Raw genomic sequence first — 24,834 nt, 5'->3', positions numbered from 1 at the left:
AAGCATTTACTTTTTTCTACAATATTCTCCCCATATTTGGATTTTCCTCCAAGTATTTTTATCTATCTTCTGGCTGTCCACAGCAGCTCTTGGTTAAAACAGGTGAAAAGCTGAGGCTGCTGACAGTAAGGAACCTTGGTGGCGCAGTGGTTAAGAGCTGAATGTCCATTTGTACAAAATTGAAACAGGAGCCAGACCTCCCACCACACACAAAAACTAACTCAGAATGGATCAAAGACCTAAATACAGAACCTAAAATTATAAAGATCATAGAAGAAAAAGTAGGGACAATGCTAGGGGCCCTAATATATGGCATAAATCGAATACCAAACATAACTAAAAATGCACAAACAGAAGATGAATTAGATAAATGAGGCCTCAAAAAAAAAAATTAAACATTTATGCTTATCGAAAGACTTCTCCAAAAGAGTAAAACGAGAACCTACAAACTAGGAAAAAAGTTTTGGTGACAACGTAGCTAACAAAGGGTCTAATTTCAAAAATTTATAGAAATCTTCAACACCGCAACAACAAAAAGACAGACAATACAATTAAAAAACGGAGAAAGGCTATGAACAGACACTTCACCAAAGAAGACATTCCGACGGCTAACAAACATATGAAGAAATGATCGCGATCATAAGCCGCTGAACCCAAAAAACTTGTTGCCATCGAGTCAATTCTGACTCATAGCGACCCATAGGACAGAGGAAAACTGCCCCACAGGGTTTCCAAGGAGCAGCTGTTGGAGTTGAACTGCCAACTTTTTGGTTAGCTGCCGAGCTCTTAATCACTGAGCCACTATTAGATGCAAATCAAAACTACAATGAGATATGATCTCACTCTAACATTACTGGCACTAATCAAAAAATAAAAGAAAATAACAAATGCTGGAGAGTTTGTGGGGAGATTGGAATGAGGTTATGGGAATGTAAAATGGTACAACCACTATGGAAAACAGTATGGCACCTCCTCAAAAAGCTAGAAATAAAATACCACATGATCCAGCAATCCCACTCCTAGGGATACACCCTAAAGCAGTAAGAGCAGTGACATGAATACACATATGCACACCCATGTTCACTGCAGCATTAATCACAATACCAAAAAGATAGAAACAACCCAAGTGCCCATCAAAGGGTGAATGGATAAACAAACTGTGGTATACACACACAATGGAATACTAGGCAATGATAAAGAGTAACGACAAATCTGCAAAACACCTCACAACAGGGATGAATTTTGAGGACATTATGCTGAGTGGAATAAGTCAATCACAAAAGGACTAACACTGTATGCGACCACTATTATAAAAAAACAAGAAACGGTTTACACACAGAGAAATAGAATTCTTTGATGGTTATCAGGGATGGGAGGGAAAATTATCAAATAGACAGAAGACATGTGATAATAGTGGTGAAGGGAAAGGCAATACACAATATGGGAGAAGTCAGCACAACACAGTCAAGGCATGGGAAGACCCTGAGAGGAATGCCAAGAACGAAGGGCAACAATGGTAATTACTGTATCATAGACAATCCTGCAACAATGGTATTAACAAACATCAATTTACGTACGGATAATATACCAAGAGGTGTGGAAGGGTGTAAGGGAACACACCTGCCTGCAGATATAGGTTTGGTGGTAGATATTTCCACATAGATAACTGTAGGTGCTGCCTAATATTAATACAGACATTAGAGCACACAAGGGCCACAGTCAGGGCAACTTCTTAGACAGAACCAAACACCTCATGGGACCAACTTCCTAGGCTCCAAAGCAAAGGACCATAGACTCAGGGGACACCTATGTCAATTGGCAGAATATAATTCATAAAGACAAAGTTCTGCATCCTACTTTGGTGAATAGCATCTGGGGTCTTAAAAGCTTGCGAGGGGCCATCCAAGATACAACTATTGGCCTTTTACTGTGTGGAGCAAAGGAGAGTGAAAAAAAACCAAAGAATCAAGGAAGCAGTTAGTCCAAAGGACTAATGACCTCATGAACCACAGCGTACATGACCCGAGACCAGAAGAATGAGATGGTGCCTGGCTACCACTACCGACTGTTCTAACTAGGATGACAACAGAGGGTCCCGGAAAAGAGCGGGTGAAAAATTGTAGAACAAAATATCAAACTCACAAAAAAGACCAGACTTAACTGTCTAACAGAGACTAGAGGAACCTACGAGACTAAGGCCCTAAGACACCCTTCTGAATTGGAACTGAAGCCATTCATGGAGACCACCTTTCAGCTAAACCACAGACTGGTCCATAAAATAACCAATAACACCTGAGAGGAATGTGCTTCTTAGAACAATCAATTATACGAGATCAAAAGGGCAACATTTGCCCAAAAGCAAAGATGAGAAGGCAAGAAGTGGTAGAAAATCAGGATGAAAGGAAATGGGGAACCTAAGATAGAAATGGGGAGAGTGCTGACACACTGCGGGGAGCTAAAACCAAAGTCATGGAACACTTTATGTACAAACTATCATCGGAAACTCATTTGCTCTGTAAACTTTCACCTAATGTACAATAAAAAAAATTTTAAAAGCCTTATTTAAAACGAACTGTTCTACTGTTTAAAAAAACAAATCAGGCTTCACTTAAAATACTTTAATAACCATAATGCTAATATAGAAGTGAAAAATTCTGTGTACATTTCTTTTAATCTAAATGTGAATATGTGGCCTCATATGGATCAAATTCATTTTCAATTAAAAAGTCTGATGCCACACAGATACATAAGCTATAAGCTATGAAATTAAAGGAGTAACTAAAATATATTTCTTTGGACTCATTTGAGAAAAATAAAATAAAAAGGCAGAAAACCATTCTTCTATAAATAGATAACATATTGAAGTGCTTAGTTAATAAAATTAGAGAAAACAATTGCATTCATGAGAATACACAGTCAAAATTCGATCAAATTTATAATAAGTGGGATCTAATTAATGAGTCCACTATTGAGGACAACCATAAAGAATTTAAATATATTTGGAAGAAAATTCTAATTTCTAGACATCACATAACAAATAAGAAAATTGGAAGGAGCTGCAGCTATCACTCACATTTCTACATTAAAATCATCTAATCAAACCCAACAGTACTCTCATACAACTGTTCTACCTTCCAGTGGTTTTAATACTTACAACATTCCATATTCAAGACATGCTAAATATCCACATTCCCAAGTTGATCCTCCTCCCAGCCCCAACTTCTGTCACCTACTAATCCCTTGTTCAAAAATTACTTAAACATCATCAAAGTCCACTCTCTTTTTAGGACTAGTTTATTCCAGCTACATAAAAATTATATCCTAAGTACCAATAATTGCTTAACTTCTTATAAGAATCTCAGAAACACGTCATGTCATCCTTTGTCTAAATTTTGTTTTGTTTCACATTAATTATCTCTGAATTCTTTTCAGTTGGATCCATTTCTTACAAATGCTTCTATTAGTCACTATGAAAACGAGAGGCATGATAGAACAGATAGGTATTAAATGCCTTCGGCCTACCAAAATAGCATTTTCATGGATTACTGAGTCCTACACACTGATCTGAGTAATCTTCAATTTCATTATAACTTATATGTCAATTTCCACCTAGATACCCTAACAAGGAGATACCAAGCAGTCCAAACCCACCCAGTGGCTCTGAGTGAAGAAGACCTGGTGATCTATTTCTGTAAACATTACAGCCAAGAAAACCCTATGGGGCAGTTCTACTCTGTCACATGGTGTCACCATGAGTCTGAATCAACTTGATGGCACCTAACAACAATACCCTAATGAGGATAAATACCCTATAACGACAACGTTAACCACACGATTCTATCCTATTCATATACAAGCTTATCTGGAATATTCTACATTGTCTTTAATTATGCACATTCTTAAATGAAGTCTACCTGTTAAAAGAATGACTTCAAAAAAGAATATCTCCAAATCCTCTGAATCAAACAAAATTATGAAAGATTTAGATTTGCTGGGTGAGAAAAATTTCATTATAAGTGTTGAGAAAAGTGCTTTCTTGAATGACTCTTCCAACAGAAGAAGCTCACGTATCTTTTTTGGAGTCACATAAGAAACACCACCTCTTCCACTCCAAATTCAGGCTGCTCACTACCATGAACTTTGTCCTGCGGCAGAGAAATAGGAAAGGCGCATCAGGCTTGGAACCTCTGTCCCTTCCACACTCCTCCCTGACCGTGTGCACAGAGCTCTCGATGAGGGCAAACGCACTTACATACATACACACACAAAGGATCAAAATATCTTTCTGAGGCTTTAAGGAAACAGATCCAGTGATAACAATGTGAATTGTATAATAATTAAAACTTAAGAAAGAACACAGAAAAGCACAGGGAGACAAGAGAAAGAGCCACAAGCAGAGTACCTGCTGTCTTTACCACCTTCCTGAGCTAAAAAAGAACATACGTGAATACGTAAGGACTCTGCTAGGGAACAAATAATACAGCCTTAGTCTCTTTATCCAAAATGTGGTGTTTTGATAACAGCCGTTTCAATTAACACCCTTTAGCCTTATACCCTGCTTTTGAGAACGAATTGAGAGATGGTATTGTTGTTGTTAGGTGCCACTGAGTCGATTTCAACTCATAATGATCCCGTGTGACAGAGAAGAACTGCCTCATGGGGTTTTTTAGGTTGTAACCTTTACGGGAGCGGACGGCCAGGTCTTTCTCCCACGGAGCTGAGGGGTGGATTTGAACTGCCAACCTTCCGGTTCGTGGCTGAGTGCTTACCCATCACGCCACCAGGGTTCCCTCTAATTGCGAGACAGGTGTGAACAATTCATACCTGCACCAGGAATAATTGCCAGCTTTGTTTCCACCAGGCCCATTTTTGCACAGGAAGCTAAAGAGAAAGAAAATTAATCAGCATCCGTATCATCAAAATCAAATACAATGACTTGGGAAAAGTAAGGACAATAAAATGTATTCGAAATATTATCTACTGATTACACCTGTGTCATAAATTTCTTTTTAAATCACTTCAAAAGGCCTTTAGTTATGCAAATACGTAGTCTGACTAACACAGTAAGAGCCTCACACACCGCCTTCTGTTAAAAACTGCTTGGCAGCGACAGAGCTTTTACGACAGAAAGACCAGGGCTGTAACTACATTATTAGACCTGCTACTGCCAAGCTGTGTTTCATGGCTCCGAGCCCACTAATGATGCAGGGTCAGCAGAGAGGCTGTTTCTGATAAGCACGGCTTCTTCTACCGCCAGAAGAGTCCCTAGATCAAACAGCTTAATCTAGCATATCACACACGGCAACTTCTCAAGACCAGAGCTCGAGTTACTGTTGGACAGACGTTTTTACTGTTCTGACAGCTGGACAGGTTTCCTCTCCCCATGTTTGTTTTCACGGGGGCTATAAAACATCTTAATTGTTTCTTTATCTGCATATCCAAATTCATCTGAACTACTTCCCATAGCCTAAATCCCAGAATCTGCATTCTTTTAGAAATGGATACATGTACTTGACATTTTCAATTTAAAACCCACTGATTTCAGACAATAGGAACCTAAAATAAAGGAGAAAGGGGTAAAAGTATATACGTGGATTACAACTACAAACCTCAAGAAACCGTCACCATAAAATTATTGAAAACATGTAATTATGCTGACTCGGCTTTCAAGAGGCAGCCCCATCAGAAGAAATAGTGAGAGCAGGGGAAGGAAGAGTAACAAACATCTGCTGTCTGCTCTGTCCAGTTCTCGGCCCCAGACCCTGTCTTTAGGTCCCACCTAATGACAGAGCTGAGATTACACAGCATAGTGTTGACAGTAAAAACAGCAGCTCCGTCTGCAGCGCCCTGGCAAGATAGCAGGAGCGAGGGCTGGGATGGCAGAATGCCTGGGTTACAGGCCAGGCTCAGCCACTTACCCTGGGTATGTTACTTAACCCCTCTCTGCACACGAAGTTCCCACCTCGCAGGCTACCAGGGAGACTGAGCTAATGCCCCTCAGGTCCTCAGAACAGTGCGGGGCATCCAGTCAACAACACTCTTGCGTAGCACTAATTGTTTTCATGATCATTTTCATAATCACCTCATACGAGCCTCAAAAAACCATGCAAGAGAAAGTGAACCTCAAAGAGACTAATCGATTATTACTGTAGCTAACAGGAATTAAGGGCGTGTGCTAGGCACACGCCACAGATTAATTCATTTACTCTTCACAGCAGTAACTGTCATTCTCCCCACTTCAGAGAGGAGGAAATGGACCTAAAATGGGCAGGGCCTAAGAGTCGAACAGTTTCTCTCTCCTGACAAATCCTGTCCTTTCCTACCGCTAAGACTGCACACAGACTGCAAGGATTGCTTTTACTGGGAATTTCAGATACACCACATCAAGCCCAAAAGGTTTTTTTTTTTTTTCCTAAACGTTCTGCTCAACAAAAGGAAACAGAACAAAATATTTGGAATTATATGAAGTCAACACAAGCCTTATCTTTAAAAACCCTGGTGTTTACAGGGTTACTTCTCACCTGCCACTCTTACGTCGCACGCTAGAGCCAGTTCCAGACCACCCCCTAACGCCAGTCCATCTATAGCTGCGATGGTCGGCACCGGAAGGTTAGCTGAAACAGAAAAGAAGGTGATGCTTCTCACTATGTACTTCCTTTCAGGTTTTTTTTTTTTTTTGGTAAATTCATTTTTAAACAGAACTTCAGATACAGAATTTTTACAAAATAAGCATTTCCTCCATCATTATTTCTCTAAAACATTATTTAACAATTGCATAGTGTTCCCTCACAGGAATGTGCAATAATATCTTTAAACCTTCCCTCACTGAATTATTTTGATAATTATTTCCTAAGTACTTTTCACTGAATTAACAGAATCACAGTTCCTGTGACTTCTTAAGAGTCTAAAGTCTGTTATGAGACTTTTGGTTTGTATAAATTTGAAGTTGAGAAAGAAAGAGTGGATCTAACTGCAAAGCTGATGATCCCTTTATGGGCTACTTCAGTGCTCAGAACGACACAGTCTCATTCCAAGAAGTGACATCAACTCAAACAGGAAAGATGCCGTCCAAATAGTTACTCTGTCATCAACCCACGAAAACAACCACAAAAAACCAAACCCGCTGCCATCAAGTCGATTCCGACGCACAGCGACCCTTACAGGACAGAGTAGAACTGCCCCATAGGGTTTCCAAGGAGCAGCGAGTGGATTCGAACTGCCAATCTTTTGGTCAACAGCTGAACTCTTAACCACTACGCCACCTTTAGCAAGGTGTACTATAAAGAGTAGGGTAAATTCTTTCTGTTGTAGATAGTGTCGCTATGAGTCAGAACCGACTCGACGGCACCTCACAACAACGTAACAACAACCCTAAAAGAGACCTAGAAAATGATCGGGGTCTACAAAATACCACAAGTCTGTGAAGAGTTTCTAGACGGAAGAGGCTCTGAGCAAGAGCAGAGAAACATGACTGGGAAGGAAAGTTCAGCTAATCACAGAACTCAAAACTAGTCCACCTTGAGTACAGAAACAGAATACTATTTTAATGAGACTTCTGTGAATTACAATATTTACACCTCATCTTCATAACTGGTTCAAGATGTGACTGTTATAGTAATTAGTTATTCTATGAAGCAAAATATTAATTTTATTTTTGACTATGGGAATGTGAAGCTAGGCTGGTCATACTTCAAACATAAACAGAATGTGGATATTAGGAAGGTACCGTACTCCAAAATCTCCCTCTCCACAGGCATTCTGACATGTCCAATTCCTCAATCATAGGTCCATTTCTTGATCCCTTTTAACATGTATACATTCGTTAAACTACACTGAATTTCGTCAGACCTGTCTATTCTGAGATGGAGGAGCCGCAGATCCACTGGCTGCTCCGATGGGGCAGTTCTACTCCGTCCCATAGAGTCACCATGAGTTAGAATCCACTCGATGGCAGTGGGTTTGGGTTATTCTGAGATGAAGTATGGAGAAACTGGGCGGGGCCTGTGGAAGAAGCCGGCCACCTGAGGCAGAGGGAGCACCACAGGAGGAGCGGCGAAAACAGCAGCGATGGACAGAGCTTGCACATGGTATGTAGTTCACTACCTGCACTTGTCTGAACATTTGGGGAAAGATGGACGCAGAGAGCGGGGTAAATTCAATGTGCTTCATAAATGTACTTTACAGCATGCTTGGTGAAAAAAAAGGAACAGTTACGTCACGCTCGTACTTCAGGGAACTAGTTTTATGTACACTAATGACTACTTAAAAAATCCAGTAAGTCATACAACGGCAATGAATCTCAGGGGTTCCCAAGACCGTCGCAAGCTACTGAAAGTGAAATGAGACAGCTCTGTTACTAGGTGTCAACCCTTCTTCCTTCTCAAGGACCTTGCTTTATAGATTATTTTATTTCTAGACTCTATCTACTACCTCCCCAGTCTCAAGTCTCTCCCATCAAAAACTTTCCCTAGATCTTGCTATGGCCCTCCAACTAGCCTCCCTGTACAGAAGAGCTTCTGGGGTGAGTAGAGAGAATGCATGGCCACCCACACCCATTCGTCTCCGACCTATGGCCACATGAACCTCATCCCCTCCAGCCCACTGAGACTGCTCTTGTTCAGGCTACCAACGACATCATAACGGGCAATATTCAGTCCCTATGAAACTTGTTGCATCTGACAATCAGAGACATTAATCCTGGACACTCTCTTCTTCTAGAATTCCCCTCTTCATTTGCCTGCTGGGTCCTCGTCTTTCTTGCCTTACCTTCTACCACTGGTTCTTTCTCAGCCTTATTCCCCTCTCAATCTAAGTTCTGCCCAGGAGGTCTCATTCTCATCCATAACTTTACCACGTGCAATGCCAGTGATTTCCAAATCTCTACCTCCAATTGAAACTGCTCTCTAAACTTCATAACTACCTGCCTATTGGACATATCCACTTAAATGCTTTATCATGTTCAAACAACTTCCTCTCAATCCTTTTTCCAGATTCTATTTCACAGTTAGTAGCACTTCCATTCACCAAGTCATGCAAGTCAGAAATCCAGAAGTCACCCCCGATGTCCTCTTTTCCAATTCCCTTACATCCAACCGTTTTCTAAGTCCTGTCTAACAGTTTACAGATCTGTAAGCTCCGCATCATTCTACTGCCAGAGCTCTGGGTCCCACCATTTCTCATCAGCAGAAGACCCAAACTGACCTATTTCACTTGCAGTTTGCCCTTTCCAGTCCATCTTCCACATTCCTGTAGGATAATCTTCCTAAGAAGCAAATCCAGTCATTGCTATCCCCCTATTTAAAACTGCCCAATGATTTTATACTAACTTCAAGATAAAAATGGAGTTTTCAGCATGGCACATAAGACACCTGAAGAACTACGTTCTGCCCACCCACTCAGCCTCTTCTCCAACCTCAGACACACACCCTATGTTGCATCTCCAAACCACTGAAAGCCATTCCAGAAGTGATTCCCACTCAAGTCTCCATACCTGTGCACAGGCTGTTTCCTCTGCCTGGAATGCCTAGTTAGCCCCTACTTCTCTTTCAAATGTCCCTTCCTCTATGCTTCTGTGACACTCTGTAGGCCCTCTCTGATTAGAGCATTCACTACAGTACTGCTCATTCTGCAAGAAAGATTAACGTCATATTGCTGCTGGTTAATAACATCCTTCTTACCACTCTGGGACAAACCACAAGGTTTTTACTTCCTTAGCCATCTCTACTACATTTAACCTGGTTTTTTACCTACTTTTCTTTAAAATATCTTTCTGTTTATATGCAGTCCTATAAAGTTATGAGAAAAAAAAAAAAGACTGCAAAGAGCTCCTAAGGCGGGAGTGAGCAACAATGAAGAGAGGGTCAGTTCTCTCTCTCTGTTGTGTGAAAATTCTGGTCATTGGAATACCCAAGGCACTCATTAAATATCTGCTGGAAGGTGACTCTTTAAGAAAAAGAAATAGAAAAAAAGTGAGTTAAAAGGGCCTCCAAAATCAAAACCAGATCTCACTTTGGTGAGTGGCGTCTGGGGTCTTAAAAGCTAGCTAGCGGCCATCTAAGATGCATCAGTTGGTCCCAATCCACCTGGAGTAAAGGAGAATGAAGAACACCGAAGTCACAAGGAAACTATGAGCCCAAGAAACAAAAAGTCCACATAAACCAGAGACTCCATCAGCCTGAGACCAGAAGAACTGGATGGTGCCCAGCTACCACCAATGACTGCCCTGAGAGGGAACACAACAGAGAGTCTCTGACGGAGCACGGGAAGGGTGGGGTGCAGAACTCAAATTCTAGTAAAAAGACCAGACTTAATGGTTCAATTAAGACTGGAGGGACCCTGGAAGACATAGCCCCTGGGCTCTCTGTTAGCCCAAAACTAAAACCATTCCCGAGGCCAACTCTTCAGACAAAGATTAGACTGGACTATGGGACATAAAGTGATACTCGTGAAGAGTGTGCTTCTTAGCTCACATGAAACTAAATGGGCAGCTTCTGTCTGGAGGCCAGATGAGCAGGTGGAGAGGGTCAGGAGCTGGTTGAATGGACGCAGGAAATCTGGGGTGGAAAGGAAGAGTGTGCTGTCACAGTATAGGGAGAGCAATTAGGGTCACATAACAATGTGTGTATAAATTTTTGTATGAGAGACTCACTTGAATTGTAAACTTTCACTTAAAGCACAATAAAAATAAAAAAATCAAAACCAGGCCTGAAATATCCGTATTATTGCAACTAAAAGTGAGTTTCAGCTTCTGAAAACCCCTAAGAAACACCAAATAAACAAAGTGGTTTCATATTTCTTAGATTTTTCCCTAAATATAGTAACAAACTGCTGCAATGTATCCACACAGGCATTTTTGGCAATATCCAATTGTGCACTGAAAATACAGACTAGTGCACAGGTCGAAGGACTACACTGACTAAAAATTATAATAATAATATTCCAGGGCTTCATAAGCCCTGAATTACAAGGAACAGAAACAAATAGCAGGATTTTCTTAGAATTTCTGGTAATCTACAATGTTCTTAATATAGCAACACAAGTGAAACTAACCACTGCCTCAAAAAACAGTTGACAGGCTTTGTTCTGTATTTTTATAATTCGTTAATATTGTCAAATATTATACTTAAATACGACAATCAATAGAAAGTTAAAAAACCATTATTTCTTTAGAAGGGTAAGATTCTACTGAAATAAATGAATATACCCCCTCTCATTGTCAGAGGTAGTATAAAAGAGAAACGTATTATATTGAGAAAATAAAATGATGCAGGATGCACTCAGTAGGCAGGTTTCAAGTACCACAGGGCCCTGAGTGTGGGGTTTATAGGTTGGAGAAGGAGATGAGGAAAACCACACCAAGTATAGGGGATGACCTGGGAGGTGGCAGGCGAAGACTCTGCAGCAGGACAGAGTGTCACTGCTCATTCTGCCCCGAGTCAGCTCAGGCGCAGATTCTCTTAATTCCAAGTTGGAGAATAGAACATTTTTCCCTTATATGCTTATACTTCTTAGAACTAATGAATTTTTTGAAATTTGACAGTCAAGAACTAGGAGCTGTGGTAGTGCAGTCAGCACCTGCTCCGTGGGAGAAAGATGTGGCAATCTGCTTCCGTAAGGATTTACAGCCTTGGACACCCTGGAGGGCAGTTCTACTCTGTCTATAGAGTCACTACAAGTCAGAATAGACTTGACAGCAAAGTTTTTTTTTTTTTTTCTGTAGTCAAGAACTGAGAAATTGTTTCTAAAGGGGATAAAAAATTTTAATATTACAACGTATATGAAATATAATGTGAAATGATAAAAAAATTCGGGATCTTCATACAGAAAAGAATGAAGAAGACAAGATACTAACATTTTCAAATCACTGAAAAGGTTAACTACACTTTCAAATATTAATTAATGTAAATTAGCATTCTAGAAAGCAGTCTGCAATTTTTTTTTTTTTTTACTAAAAAATTATTTAGGACCTAAATGTGAAAAGTAAAACCATAAAATTCTTAAAAGAAAATGTACAGGCGAAGTTGTGGGACCTAGTGTTTAATGACAGATTATCAGATATGACAACAGAAGTTCAAGCAGCAAAAGACAAAACAGATCTACAGGACCTCATAAAAATTAAATACTTCTGTACATCCAAGGACTTTATCAACAAAGTGAAAAGACATCCTAAGTTTGGGAGAAAATTTTCAGCAACCATATATCAGATAAGGACCTAACATCCAAAATACATACAAAACGTCTATAACTTATTAACAAAAAGACAAACAACCCAATCAAAAAATGGGCAAAAGACTCGAATGGAAAATTTCCCAGAGAGGATATTCAAATGGCCAACATGAACATGAAAAGATGCTCAGCATCATTAGCCACTGGGGAGATGGAAATCAAAACCACAACGAGGTACATCACCTCACCCCCATTAGAATGGCAATGTTCTTAAAAAGGAAAAACACGAGGTGCTGGCAAGATCGTCAAGAAACTGGGACCACCATACATCGCTGGTGAGAATGTAAAACAGCGCAGCCATTGTGGAGAACAGCTTGGCAGTTCCTCAGAAAGTTCAACACAGAACTACCATATGACCTACTGATCCCTTTCCTAGGTATACACTCACAAGAAGTAAGGTGGGAACGCAAACAGAAACCTGTACACCAACGTTCACTGCGGTACTTTTCACAATAGCCAAAAGGTGGAAACAGTCAAAATGTCCATCAACAGATGAATGGATAAACCAATGTGGTATATACATACGACGGAATATCACTCAGCCATAAAGAGAAATGAAGTCCTGACGCACGCCACAACAGGGATGAAGCCTGGAAACATGCGGAGTGAAATAAGTCAGTCACAAAAGGACAAATACTGTATGATCTCACAGGCAGAAAATAAGCAAATATATAGAAACCAAAGATTATTAATGTTTACCAGGGGGGAGAAGGAGGGAGAAAATGGGGAGTTTTTGTTTGTGAGGCACTGAGTTTATACCAATGGTGGTGAAATAGTTTGGAAAAGGACAGCGATAATGGTTGTACAACATAAAAAATGTAATCAATGTCTTTGAATTGTAAAGGTGGAAGTTGTTGTATCGGCAAGATGTTTTAGTATGTACATTTTCACCACAATAAAAAGAAAAGGATTAAGTAGAATAGCTTTATTAGTACCCAATGAGTAATTAAATATTAACCATTTTATGATGGTATAAATCCTAAAACTACATTTTACCTTTTCTAATAATACTAATTTTTCCCTAAGATTTTTTTTTTTAATCTTTTTCAGGAAAACATATATATCATCTCAAAACATATGCTAGCTTCACAGTTACCTAATATGCTTGTTTTTACATGTAATGTTTCTTTTTCCTGGTGACACTTAATAATCTTAGGAAAAACTCAAAACCAGCTTCATAAAGGTAGATTACCAGTTTAAAAGAACGGAAGGACTATCAAAGTGGCAGCTGTATAGTGCAACTCCATGAAATAATGACTGCAAATCCAGTGAGCGACGTGCATTCCCGACAGCAGCACAAAGAAATTAGGACTCAGGTGTTACGCAAGCAACAGCAGGATTAGATGCCATTTAGAGTGCAGTGCCAGGAAACGAGCCAGCTATGACAAATAAAATTATAATCCTTTGAAAGGCTCCTGAAACTATGATTAAAGCAAATAATTAAACAGTCTTGCTATTTTAAGAAGGAAAAAAAAAGAAGCCTCTGGTATACTTTGAGTAGCCTGTAAGAGAACACTGTCCTGCCTAAGATAACTGGAGTCAGAGAGGAAAAAAAAAAAATCTAAGTAAATATCTGCCTTCACTTCTCAAATAGATACAACACATAATTACGCAAATTAATTTGGATGCTTTTAGAAAAATATAAACCATTCAATTATTCAGAAAAAAATGCTAGTGTCAGTCATATGGTTTTCAAATTTGTTTTTTCTTGAATAATGTCCTTATGCAAAACAGAGAAGTCAACTATTTTAACAGAAAAATTCCATACAGTACACTACAAGTCTGACTTTATTAAAAGCATCCAAAAAGATTAAAAATAAAATCAAGGTTAACTGAAAATTTAAAAACAATTCTAAATTATCTCTAATTTCAACTAAAACTTTATCTCAGCTTAATGTATTCTCTCCTATTCGGATCACCAAGCTTGAAAGGATACGCACACGCACGCACACACACACACCCACACACCCACACCCACACCCACACACCCACACCCACACACACACACACACACACACCCACACCCACACACACACCCCCCCTGAGCAAACCCTGCAGGCTAGGGTGTGCTCCTCTCTTGCAGAGGCCTTAGCTACAGCCACAGAGAAAGGACCTGCTTGGTGCAACGCACCCGTCATCACACAGCAGGGCTGGGGAGACTGCAAGTGGGAGGCACAATTCCCAGGAGTGGGACATCTCAGGCACCACAGACCCTAAGCCAGGGCTTCCAACTGGTTTGAACCGGTTCAGTCATAGCCAATGAACCAAACCAGAACAGCGGACTGCCACATCCTTCTCCCGCAGAGGCGCCGGTGGTTTTGAACCGCGGATCTTCTCACTTAGTAGCCGACCCTTTAACCACTCCGTCACCGGGGGCTCCTAGAACCATAACCAGAATGGGAAAAATTACGGGTCGAAGCCCTGGAAGGGGAGACTCAGAGAAGGTGTAGTGAGCCCTTTCAGGAGCCTGATGGTGGCGAATGGATGACTGACAGGACCGAGGAGAGCGACACACATTCAGAGCGCTGCGGTCGGCAGCCATCTTTAAGCAGAGTTGGCAGCCATCTTTAAGCAGGGCACCTCTGTTTCTGACTCTGCGCAAAATCTGCTGGGCAAGAGATCTATCTGGTTGCTATGCAACGCGGATGCTGTCCTTGTTTTCTAAGAAGGCCGTTAAGTTACTAGCAGGCCTTTGACCCAAGATTTTTCCCGTTCCGGCTACGGTTCTGGTTCACTCGAATTTTAAAATTCGGGTCTGTTCTAGTGTTACTTCCTCAGCCACGACTGAACCCGGAAGAACTGGTTTGAAGCCCTGCATAAAACGGGCAGTGAAGTGGGAGGAAAAGAAGTGTCTGCTCTTAGAACAATAGCTCCCACCCTGGGGTATACACTGCAGTCTCCTGGGGGCTCAGACTTTTAAAAATACTGATGCCCATCCTCAGGATTCTGATTTAACTGGTCTAGGCTGCTGCCTGGGTGCTAGGGTTTTTAAAAGCTTCCAGGTTACATTAACTCTCAAGCTCCATAACCTTGCTATTCAAAGTGTGATCTGTGGACCAGCAGCAGCATGATCACCTGGGAGCTTCTTGGATATGTAGAATTCCAAGCCCTACCCCAGACCTAATGAGCCAGAATCTGCATTTTGCAAGACTCCCAGATGATTTATATGCACAGTAAAGTTTGAGAAGTACTAGATGTCAAAAGAACTGATACTTTCACCATCCCAGAGGAAAACATCCTAATCCACTACATTGATAATGATGCTGACAGGAGGAAGCAGCAAGAACCTTAACACTTTGGGTAAAAGCCTCATACATGTAAGTAAAGACTTGCACACGAGTGTTTAGCAGCAAGAACCTTAACACTTTGGGTAAGCCTCATACATGTAAGTAAAGACTTGCACACGAGTGTTTGTAGCAGCTTTATCATAATAGTAAAACACCAGAAACAACCCAAACATCCATCAACAGGTGAATGGACAGCCATACAATGAAAAAATACTGAGAATAAGAAGGAAGTAATTATTGATACATGCTACAACACTGATGAATCTTAAAAAAAAATGCTGAATGAAAGAGGCCATATGATAAACAACATACACTACATTCCATTTATATAAAAGTCTGAAAATTCGAACTTAATCCTTAGTGATAGAAGGCAGTTCAGCAGTTGCCTGGGGACAGGTCGGGGAGTAAGGATGGGCAGGAGAGGGATCACCAAAGGACACGTGAAGACTTCTGGGGGTAATGGATATGTTCACTACATTAATTGTGGTGATAGTTTCACAAGTCAAAAGTTATTAAATTGTATACTTTAATATGCACAATTTATTATATGTCAATTATACCCCAATAAAGCTCTTTTTTTAAAAAAAATCACATAATCTTATTAATATGAAAATGATAAAATCAAAGTACACTAATTTCTCTACCTTATATAAACAGGAGTTAAGTTGAGCGATATAATTTAAAACTGATAAACCAACAGAGGTATAAATTTAACCTTTTGGTGACCCAATTATTTTCTGCTTTGAACTTTTTGTTGATACCATGTGTTTTCATTAATGGAAGCATGCTGAATCACTGAGTGTATCTGAATTTTTGGTAGGTAGTACAGATTTTTTTTCTTGCCCTCTCCCACAAGCTTACCCGTACTATCCCAAGTTACATATGTTATACCACTAATTCTACCCCAGAGTCTCCCCATGATCCACTGGTACATATGTGTACCACATAAAATTTTTCTGAATTTCTATTTTTCTACCAAAAATTCAGACACCTCATACAATATCCTGTAAAAACAGTAATTTGCAGCACATGCCTATTCCTTCCGTTTCAACAGATATACAGGTTCTCGCCTGCCGGCAGCATTTACTGTCAGTGGGGCAGGAGTTTCCCAGTGAACCCCAGAGGTACAAATAGTAAGTGACAGCTATATATACCACCAGTCAAGAAATTATACAATAAAATGTTAAGGAACAATGGTTGGAAAAGAGAAAGGTGGGAGGGAGATTTTAAACTGGAAATATACTAATTCTGTCATTGCTCATAGAAAGGAGTCAATAGAACTTTCTGAAGAAACAGATAACAAAATATACTATACAAAGTTATAAAGATAATCAGGTGGTACAAAAATTCAACCCTTTTATTATTAGAATAAACCTGCCAACAGAACAAACCAGGAAAACATACAGCATCGTTAAGATCATTTTTAAAAATATCAAAAGTACCAAAATCAGAAGTCACAGGAAATCATAATGATAGACCTAACACCAAACATATCAATAAATTTAAATGAACTATATTTATTCATTCAGTAATAAAAAGACTGTTTGGATCACAAAGCAAAACCCAACTACAAGCAGAACATTAAGGCAAACCTAAAATAAAACAGAGCATGAAATTAAAAAATTGAAAGGATGGGTACAGTAGTACCTCTGTCAAACAAAAGAAATTAAAATATATGGAAAAAATCTCATAAACTCAACTAACAAGGGCAACATCAGGAGTTTTCACAAAAGTTGGCAGAAGTCATAATGTGATTAACATCCAGTGAAAGTCAGCAAACATTTTATGTAACTAAAATTCCAAAAAGGAGAGGAGAGGGACCATAAATTACACACTGTGAAGTATAACTCAATGCTGAATTATGATTCAGTAAGAGACGTATGTCAGCAACTCATAAGGGAAAACAACTGACTCTTAGATACTTGTTTTCACTTTTCATCATTCTTGGCAAGAGGATAACGGAAAATAAAATTAAGGTCTGTAAGTCACTGCTTGGAAAACTATCAGATGGTTAATTAGAGTGTTTCATCAATCAATCTTTCACGTGCCGTAATTCAGCACTTCTAATTTCTAGTTATGGTATCAAATTAGAAAAATAAACAAGTAAAATACATGCCTAATTGTATCCAACTTAGCAACATTACTTACGTCTTTAAAAAATCTACATGACTCAAACAAAAAGAGGACAGGGAGCATAAACAAACATTTCAGGTCAACTGACAAACAATTCTGCAAACCTTAAAAAATGCTCTTGATTAAGCAATTCTTAACATCTAAAATAAAAGCCAAATAACCATTTAGGCAATAACAAAGGAAATATAACAGACGCATATTCTCTAAAGTTATATGACAATAATAAATACTGTGGAACTAATTAAACATTCTCAGAATAAGCTATGCTTTATTTCAGATAAACAAGAATGAAGTACCCGAAAAAGCCATAAGACTTGTGTAAAGCGGTGGTAAACCATTAAAATCTTTAAAAAAATCATCTCTGGCTTTTTATGAAAAAGTATCACATGCCTTTAAATCAAATGGAAAGCTTAAAAGGGATATACCTTGAATTTATGCATACTCTTTTTTTGTATTCATTACTCCAGACTCTTAATTTCTAATGTGAGGTACTAGAAAGTTTTAAATGCAATTATACATTTATAAGCATATTTCTTAGTTTAACATTTTATGTAACTGGAAAGAATATAATGACTAAATGTGCTAAGTGACAAATACAACACTTTAAACTTTGATAAAAAATTATTCATACCTTAATGCATATTCAAAGATACTCAATCTTACACCAGAGACTATTACAAAACCATGATAAAGCAAATGTTATGCTTCTTAGAACTGTATGTACATATTTTTGAGGGAAAAGAAAATCTAAATACTGTTTCATTTATAATTTATCTTCAAGAAGCCAAGTCATGGGAGGTATTTATCGATAGCCAGGATAAGTTTCAGAGAAGTAGTTGGTTCTAAATGAACTTACACCAAAAAGGTCAAAAATGAGAATGCGGTAGGACACTGCAAAACAGCCCAAAGAATGGAGTTTTCATCGTTCGCCAGCCAAGGAAGCAGCTTTCTATAGCTCCAACTCTCCTCTCCAAAAAGTTGCCTGTTAAAGTCATCAATAACGACCATGATGCAAAATCTAGTAGTCACTTCTCAGTGTTCATCTTATGTGACCTGTCAGCAGCATATGATGATCCCCTCCCCTCCTTGGGAAAACCTGGTGGCGTAGTGGTTAAGAGCTATGGCTGCTAACCAAAAGATCAGCAGTTTGAATCCACCAGGTGCTCCTTGGAAACCCTATGGGGCAGTTCTACTCTGTCCTATAGGGTCATTATGAGTTGGAATCCACTCGATGGCAATGGATTTGGTTTTTGTTGGTTTCCCCTCCTTGAAACACGTTCTTCACTTGGCTTTCAGAATACTGTTTTCGTCCTACCTCCTACCATGGCTAATCTGTCTTAGTCTCCTTCCCTGGTTCTTCTCCTTTACCCCACCTCTAAACGTTACGATGCGCCACGGTCCTCAGACATCTCTCTCCCAGTAACTCCCTAAGTGTCTCATCCAGTCTCAAGGTTTCATATAGCATCTACATTTTGATGACACCCAAACTGACATCTCAAGCCTGGATTACTTGCCTAAACTCCCAACTCATACCTAGTTATCTACTTGACATCTCCAATTGATATCTACTAGGCAGTTACCTTCACAGATCAAAGCTGAACTCCTGAGCTACACCTCCCACTCTATCTAGCAATGGGACAGCGATCACAATTCATTATCACAATGAACAACCAAACAAGTCTATCCTAGGTTACATCCTAGGAGCAACTTGGGGCTGGAGTGGAAAAGAGAGAATCAGACTTAGAAGTTCAGGCACAATTATTAAAATTTTAGGTACAGGCAGGCAGAAAACCAGGAGAGGGTCCAATCTGAAGATGAGAGGAAAACATCTGACAGAATTTGGCTTCCGGTCAATTCACTCTTTCAACTGGATAGCTGCCATGTGTCAGTTACTACACTAGATACTAGGTATAACCAAACCTTAACCAGGTTCCCTTGAGTCAATTCCGACTCATGGTGACTCCATGTGTGTCAGAGCAGAACTGTGCTCCAAACGGTTTTCAATGACTGATTTTTCAGAAGTAAACAGCCAAGTCTTTCTTCCAAGATACTAGAAATAGATGGAGAAACTCTTGAGGTTCTTACAATAGGGAGTAGATAATAAAAAGTAGTATGTAGATCAAGAGAAAGAAGACTAGGGAGAAATAGATGGGATGTAGAACAATCACCAGGAGTCCCAGCTGGATCCCGATCCTGGAAGGCATTAGAATACTAGAAGGCAGCAGAGCACAAATGCAATGGCAACACTCAAGGCAGAGGCCTAAACCAAGAAGTCAAGTGGGAGGGAGCAGATGAACAGCAGGCAAAGGCAGTGACAGGATGTAAAACTATAAGCAGGGGCACTTTGTATTTGAATCGGATACAAGAGATCACTGGTTAGTTGGCAGCAAAGAGGCAGAGTACCTGAAAGCCCAGCAGAAATGACTGTACAAGTCTCGGATACAGTGAATATGTGTAATTCTACGACCCAGTGGACAGTGCAGTAAAAGGCGTTTTCTTCCTGCATCATCTACGATATAATCACTTCTTCACTCAGGAAACCACGGAGTGCTCTCTATATGCAGTGTCTTGGAACAGGGCGGTAAAAAAGGCATACATAAATCCCACACTTGTAGAGCTCAGAATATCGCAAATTGAAGTCTGTAAGAAGTATCGCTGGTGAACCTGACCGTAAACAATGGGAACAAGGTACAAGCTCCCTCAGGAATGTGCTCATGCTCAGACACCTACCAGATGGCAGAGCAAAGACGAGAACCCACACTTTCTAAATCCATATCAAGTGATTTTCAACCGGTATGCCTGAACAGTTCATACAAGTCCACCACATTTTGATAATGACTAAAATGTAACTTGTCTACATCCAAATAAATATCATTTTATGGCAATAACTTTGAGAAAGAATGCTAAGCTGAGCAGAAATTGTGACATCATAAGAGCAACTTTACATGATAAGATATAGTGTAACGAAAAGATTTAAGATAAAGACGACAGAAAGAAAGATTATGCAGTAACCAACACATTGAAGAATACTCTCGCACAAAGACAGCTAAGCTGGGGCAGGTAAGAGACCGATTCCAACAACAAACTGGAGATGAGCAGTCAAGACAACAGTGAGATAGATGTATGTTTCTACTCTACTGTGGCACTTTGATAGACACATATTAGCGACTTATCTGGTGTTGCTCTGGGCCTTTTAATCGCTTCAAGTGTGCCCCAATTCTGATAGTCACGGCACACTAACCAACGTAAAACGAGAACCACTGCTTGAGAAGAGCTGTACTCTCCACAATTTCATGAAGGACTTTTTTGTAATACAGTATCTTTTCATTCTCTTGTACAAAAATATTTTCTATGTATTTGACCAGGAGAAACAGCTTTTTGTGATAGAAAAATGCATATGAACACAGATTTCCAATCACATGCATAAAAGCTAATTAGAGCATTTGAAAATTTTCAAAATTCAATTATTTTCATCTATAAAATTCTATAGTATAACAAAATCCTAAGAAAAAAGATGTTTGTTAAATAGATAAATGTTGTAATCCAGTTCTTCTAACATAATTACCTTGTATCTCAATGCAAATACAGCTTTGCATTTAAAGAGCTGAATTAAAGCTTTGCAATTTTATTTCATCAGAGAAAGGAAACGCATGCTGGAAATTCCTAGCATTTTAAAGAATTCGTGTGAAAGTCCGTCTACAAAAACATCATCCACATTACAATGTATTCTGCAAACTAAAATTCTAGTGACAGCCTATTTTTAATATTTCCTTATCATTACATAGCAATTCTTTGATGCCTCAACTGGAGGCAACTGAGCCTGCTCTCTCAGAGTTCCTAGTTAAGACAGAATTCTCAAAAATACTTGCTAGCTCTTCATGAAATATCACCTAATTTAAGTCTCTAGAAAGACAAAACTAGCCATCAGTGAGGTAACTAACATCTCCATCCCCACACACCCCCACTCCTCTGTCAGCGTGTCATGCCGTGGTGGCTTGAGTGTTGCTAGGATGCTGGAAGCTGTGTCACCAGTATTTCAACTACCAGCAGGGTCACCCATGGTGGACAGGTTTCAGCAGAGCTTCCAGACTAAGACGGACTGGACAGAAGGAGCTGGTGCTCTCCTTTTGAAAACACTGGTACTGGAAACCTTAAGAACAGCAGTGCAACACTGTCTGATACAGTGTCGGAAGATGACCCCCTCAGGTTGGCAGGCGCTCAAGCTGTGATCGGGGGAGAGCTGCCTCTACAAAGCAGACTCAAACTTAATGACCTGGATGGAGTAAAGCTTTCGAGACCTTCCATTTGCTAATGTGGCGTGACTCAAAATGAAAAGAAACAGCTACAAACATCCATTAATCATCAGATGTTTGCAGCTGTTTCTTCTCATTTTGAGTACAAAGGAATGTACACGGTATGAATTTAGGAAAACTGTAAGTCATCAAAAATGAAATGGAACGCATAAAGATCACTTTCCTAGGAATTAATGAGCTGAAATGGACTGGTATTGGCCATTCTGAATCAGACAATCATATGGTCTATTTTGTTGGGAATGACAAACTGAAGAGGAAGGGTGTCGCTTTCTTCATCACAAAGGGCATTTCAAGATCTATCCTGAAGTACAACGCTGTCGGTGACAGGATAATATCCATACGCCTACACGGAAGACCAAGTTAATACAACTATGATTCCAATTTACACACCAATCAATAATGCCAAAGATAAAGAATTTGAAAATTTTTACCAACTTCTGCAGTCTGAAATAGATCAAACATGCAACTGAGATGCACTGATAATTACTGGTGATTGGAATGAGACAGCTGGAAACAAGGATTGGTAGTTGGAAAATATGGCCTTGGTGATAGAAACTACCTGGAGATCCCATAACAGAAATTTGCAAGGCCAATGACTTAGTCATTGCAAATACCTTTTTCAACAATATAAATGGCGAATACACACGTGGATCTTGCCAGATGGAATACAGAGGAATCAAATCGACTACATCTGTGGAACAAGAACAGGGGCCGACTGCAGAACAGACCATCAATTGCTCATATGCGTATTCAAGTTGAAGCTGAAGAAACTTAAAACAAGCTTACAAGAGCCCAAGTACAACCTTGAGCATATCTCACCTGAATTTAGAGACCTTGTCAAGAACAGATTTGATGCACTGAACACTAATTATCGAAGGCCAGACAAGTTGTGGGATGACATCATACATGAAGAAAGCAAAAGGTCACTAAAAAGACAAGAAAGAAAGGTCTAGCTGTTGTTGTTAGGTGCCATGAAGTCTGTTTCGACTCACAGCGACCCTATGTACAAGAGAACGGAACACTGCCCAATTCTGCACCATCCTCACAATCACTGTTATGCCTGAGCCCACTGTTGCAGCCCCTGTGTCAATCCATCTCACTGACGGTCTTCCTCTTTTATGCTGACCCTCTACTTTACCAAGCATGATGTCCTTCTCCAGGGACTGATCCTTCCTGATAACATGTCCAACGTATGTGAGACGAAGTCTCGCCATTCCTGCTTCTAATAAAGCATTCTGGCTGTACTTCTTCTGAGACAGATTTGTTCCTTCTTCTGGCAGTCCACGGTAAATTCAATATTTTTCACCAATACCATAATTCAAACTCATTAATTCGTCTTCAGTCTTCCTTATTCATTGTCCAGCTTTTCCATGCACATTAAGCTATTAAAATACCACAGGTTGGGTGAGACACACCCTTAGTCCTCAATGTGACATTCTTGCTTTTTTAACACTTTAAAGAGGTCTTTTGCAGCAGACTTACCCAAAGCAATACATTGTTTGATTTCCTGACTGCTGCTTCCATGGGTGTTGATTGTGGATCCAAGTAAAATGAAATCCTTGACAACTTCCATATTTTCTCCATTTATCATGATGTTGCTTATTGGTCCAGTTGTGAGAATTTTTGTTTTATGTTGAAGCGTAATCCATACTGAAAGCTGTGCTCTTTGATCTTCATCTGTAAGTGCTTCAAGTCCTCTTCACTTTCAGCAAAGTTCTGTTATCTGCATATCACAGGTTGTTAATGAGTCTTCCACCAATCCTAATGCCATGTTCTTCTCCATATATTCCAGCTTCTTGGATTATTTATGCGGTATATAGATTCAATAAGTATGGTGAAAGGATACAACCCTGACATACAGCTTTTCCAATTTTAAACCATACAATATCCCCTTGTTCTGATCCAACGGCTGCCTCATCATCTATTTACAGGTTCTCCGTGAGCACAATTAAGTGTTCTGGAATTTCAATTCTTCACAATACTATCCATAATTTGTTATGAGTCACACAACAGAATGCCTCTGCATAATCAATGAAACACAGGTAAACATCTTTCTGGTATTCACTGCTTTCAGACAAGATCCATTTGATGTCACCAATGATATCCCTCATTCCACATCTTCTTCTGAATCTGGTTTAAATTTCTGGTAGTTTTCTGTCAAGGTATGGCTGTTGCCATTTTTTAATTATCTTTAGCAAAATTTTATTTGCATATGATATTAATAATATTGTTTGACAATTTCCGCATTCTGTTAAATCACCTCTTTGGAATGGGCACGAACACGGATCTCTCCCAGTCAGCTGGCCAGGTAGCTGTCTTCCAAATTTCTTAACATAGATAAGTGAGCACTTCCAGCGCTGCATCCATTTGTGGAAGCAGCTCAATTGGTATTCAGTCAATTTCTGGAGACTTGTTTTTCGCCAATGCCTTCAGTGAAGCTTGGACTTCTTCCTTCAGTACCACTGATTTTTGATCATATGCTACCTCCTGAAATGGATGAATGTCGACCAATTCTTTTTGGTACAGTGACTCTGTTTATTCATTCCATCTTCCTTTGATGCTTCCTACTATTCAACTTTTTGTCCACAGGATCCTTCAATATTGCAACTTGAGGCTTGAATTTTTTTCTGGAGTTTTTTCATCTTGAGAAATGGCAACCAAGTTCTTCCGTTTTGGTTTTCTAACTCCAGGTTTTACACATTTCATTTTAACACTTTGTGTTGTTGAGCTGTCCTTTGAAATCTTCTGTTTAGCTCTTTTCTTCCATTTGTTTTAGCGACACTAGTTCAAGAGCAAGTTTCAGAGACTCCTCTGACATCTATTTTGGTACCTTCTGTCTTTTTAATGACCTTTTGCTTTCTTCATGTATGATGTCA

General features: G+C 39.5%; 1 protein-coding gene across 12 annotated transcripts in view; it reads right to left on the bottom strand.

The window, feature by feature from the left end:
• The window catches only part of AUH (AU RNA binding methylglutaconyl-CoA hydratase), a 214,417-nt gene that overhangs the window by 107,077 nt on the left and 82,506 nt on the right, over positions 1-24,834 (bottom strand). For 10 of the 12 annotated variants that reach the window (XR_002825858.1, XR_002825859.1, XM_004387976.2 and 7 more), the window contains 2 exons: positions 6,522-6,614; positions 4,825-4,881 (listed from right to left, as the gene is read on the bottom strand). The exons of 1 other annotated variant lie outside the window; for it this stretch is intronic. Coding sequence is in view for 9 of the 11 variants with exons in the window: in XM_004387976.2 (XP_004388033.1) it covers positions 4,825-4,881; positions 6,522-6,614 (150 nt within the window). In the remaining 2 variants the exon portion in view is untranslated. The remainder of the gene's footprint in view (positions 1-4,824; positions 4,882-6,521; positions 6,615-24,834) is intronic. One more of the 12 variants, XM_023742119.1, reaches the window with a different exon arrangement.

The sequence above is a fragment of the Trichechus manatus genome, unplaced genomic scaffold (assembly GCF_000243295.1).
Source record: "Trichechus manatus latirostris isolate Lorelei unplaced genomic scaffold, TriManLat1.0 scaffold00201, whole genome shotgun sequence".
Lineage (NCBI taxonomy): Eukaryota > Metazoa > Chordata > Mammalia > Sirenia > Trichechidae > Trichechus > Trichechus manatus.
The sequence above is the reverse complement of the archived record's forward strand: the minus strand, read 5'-3'. Positions and strand labels throughout refer to the sequence as shown.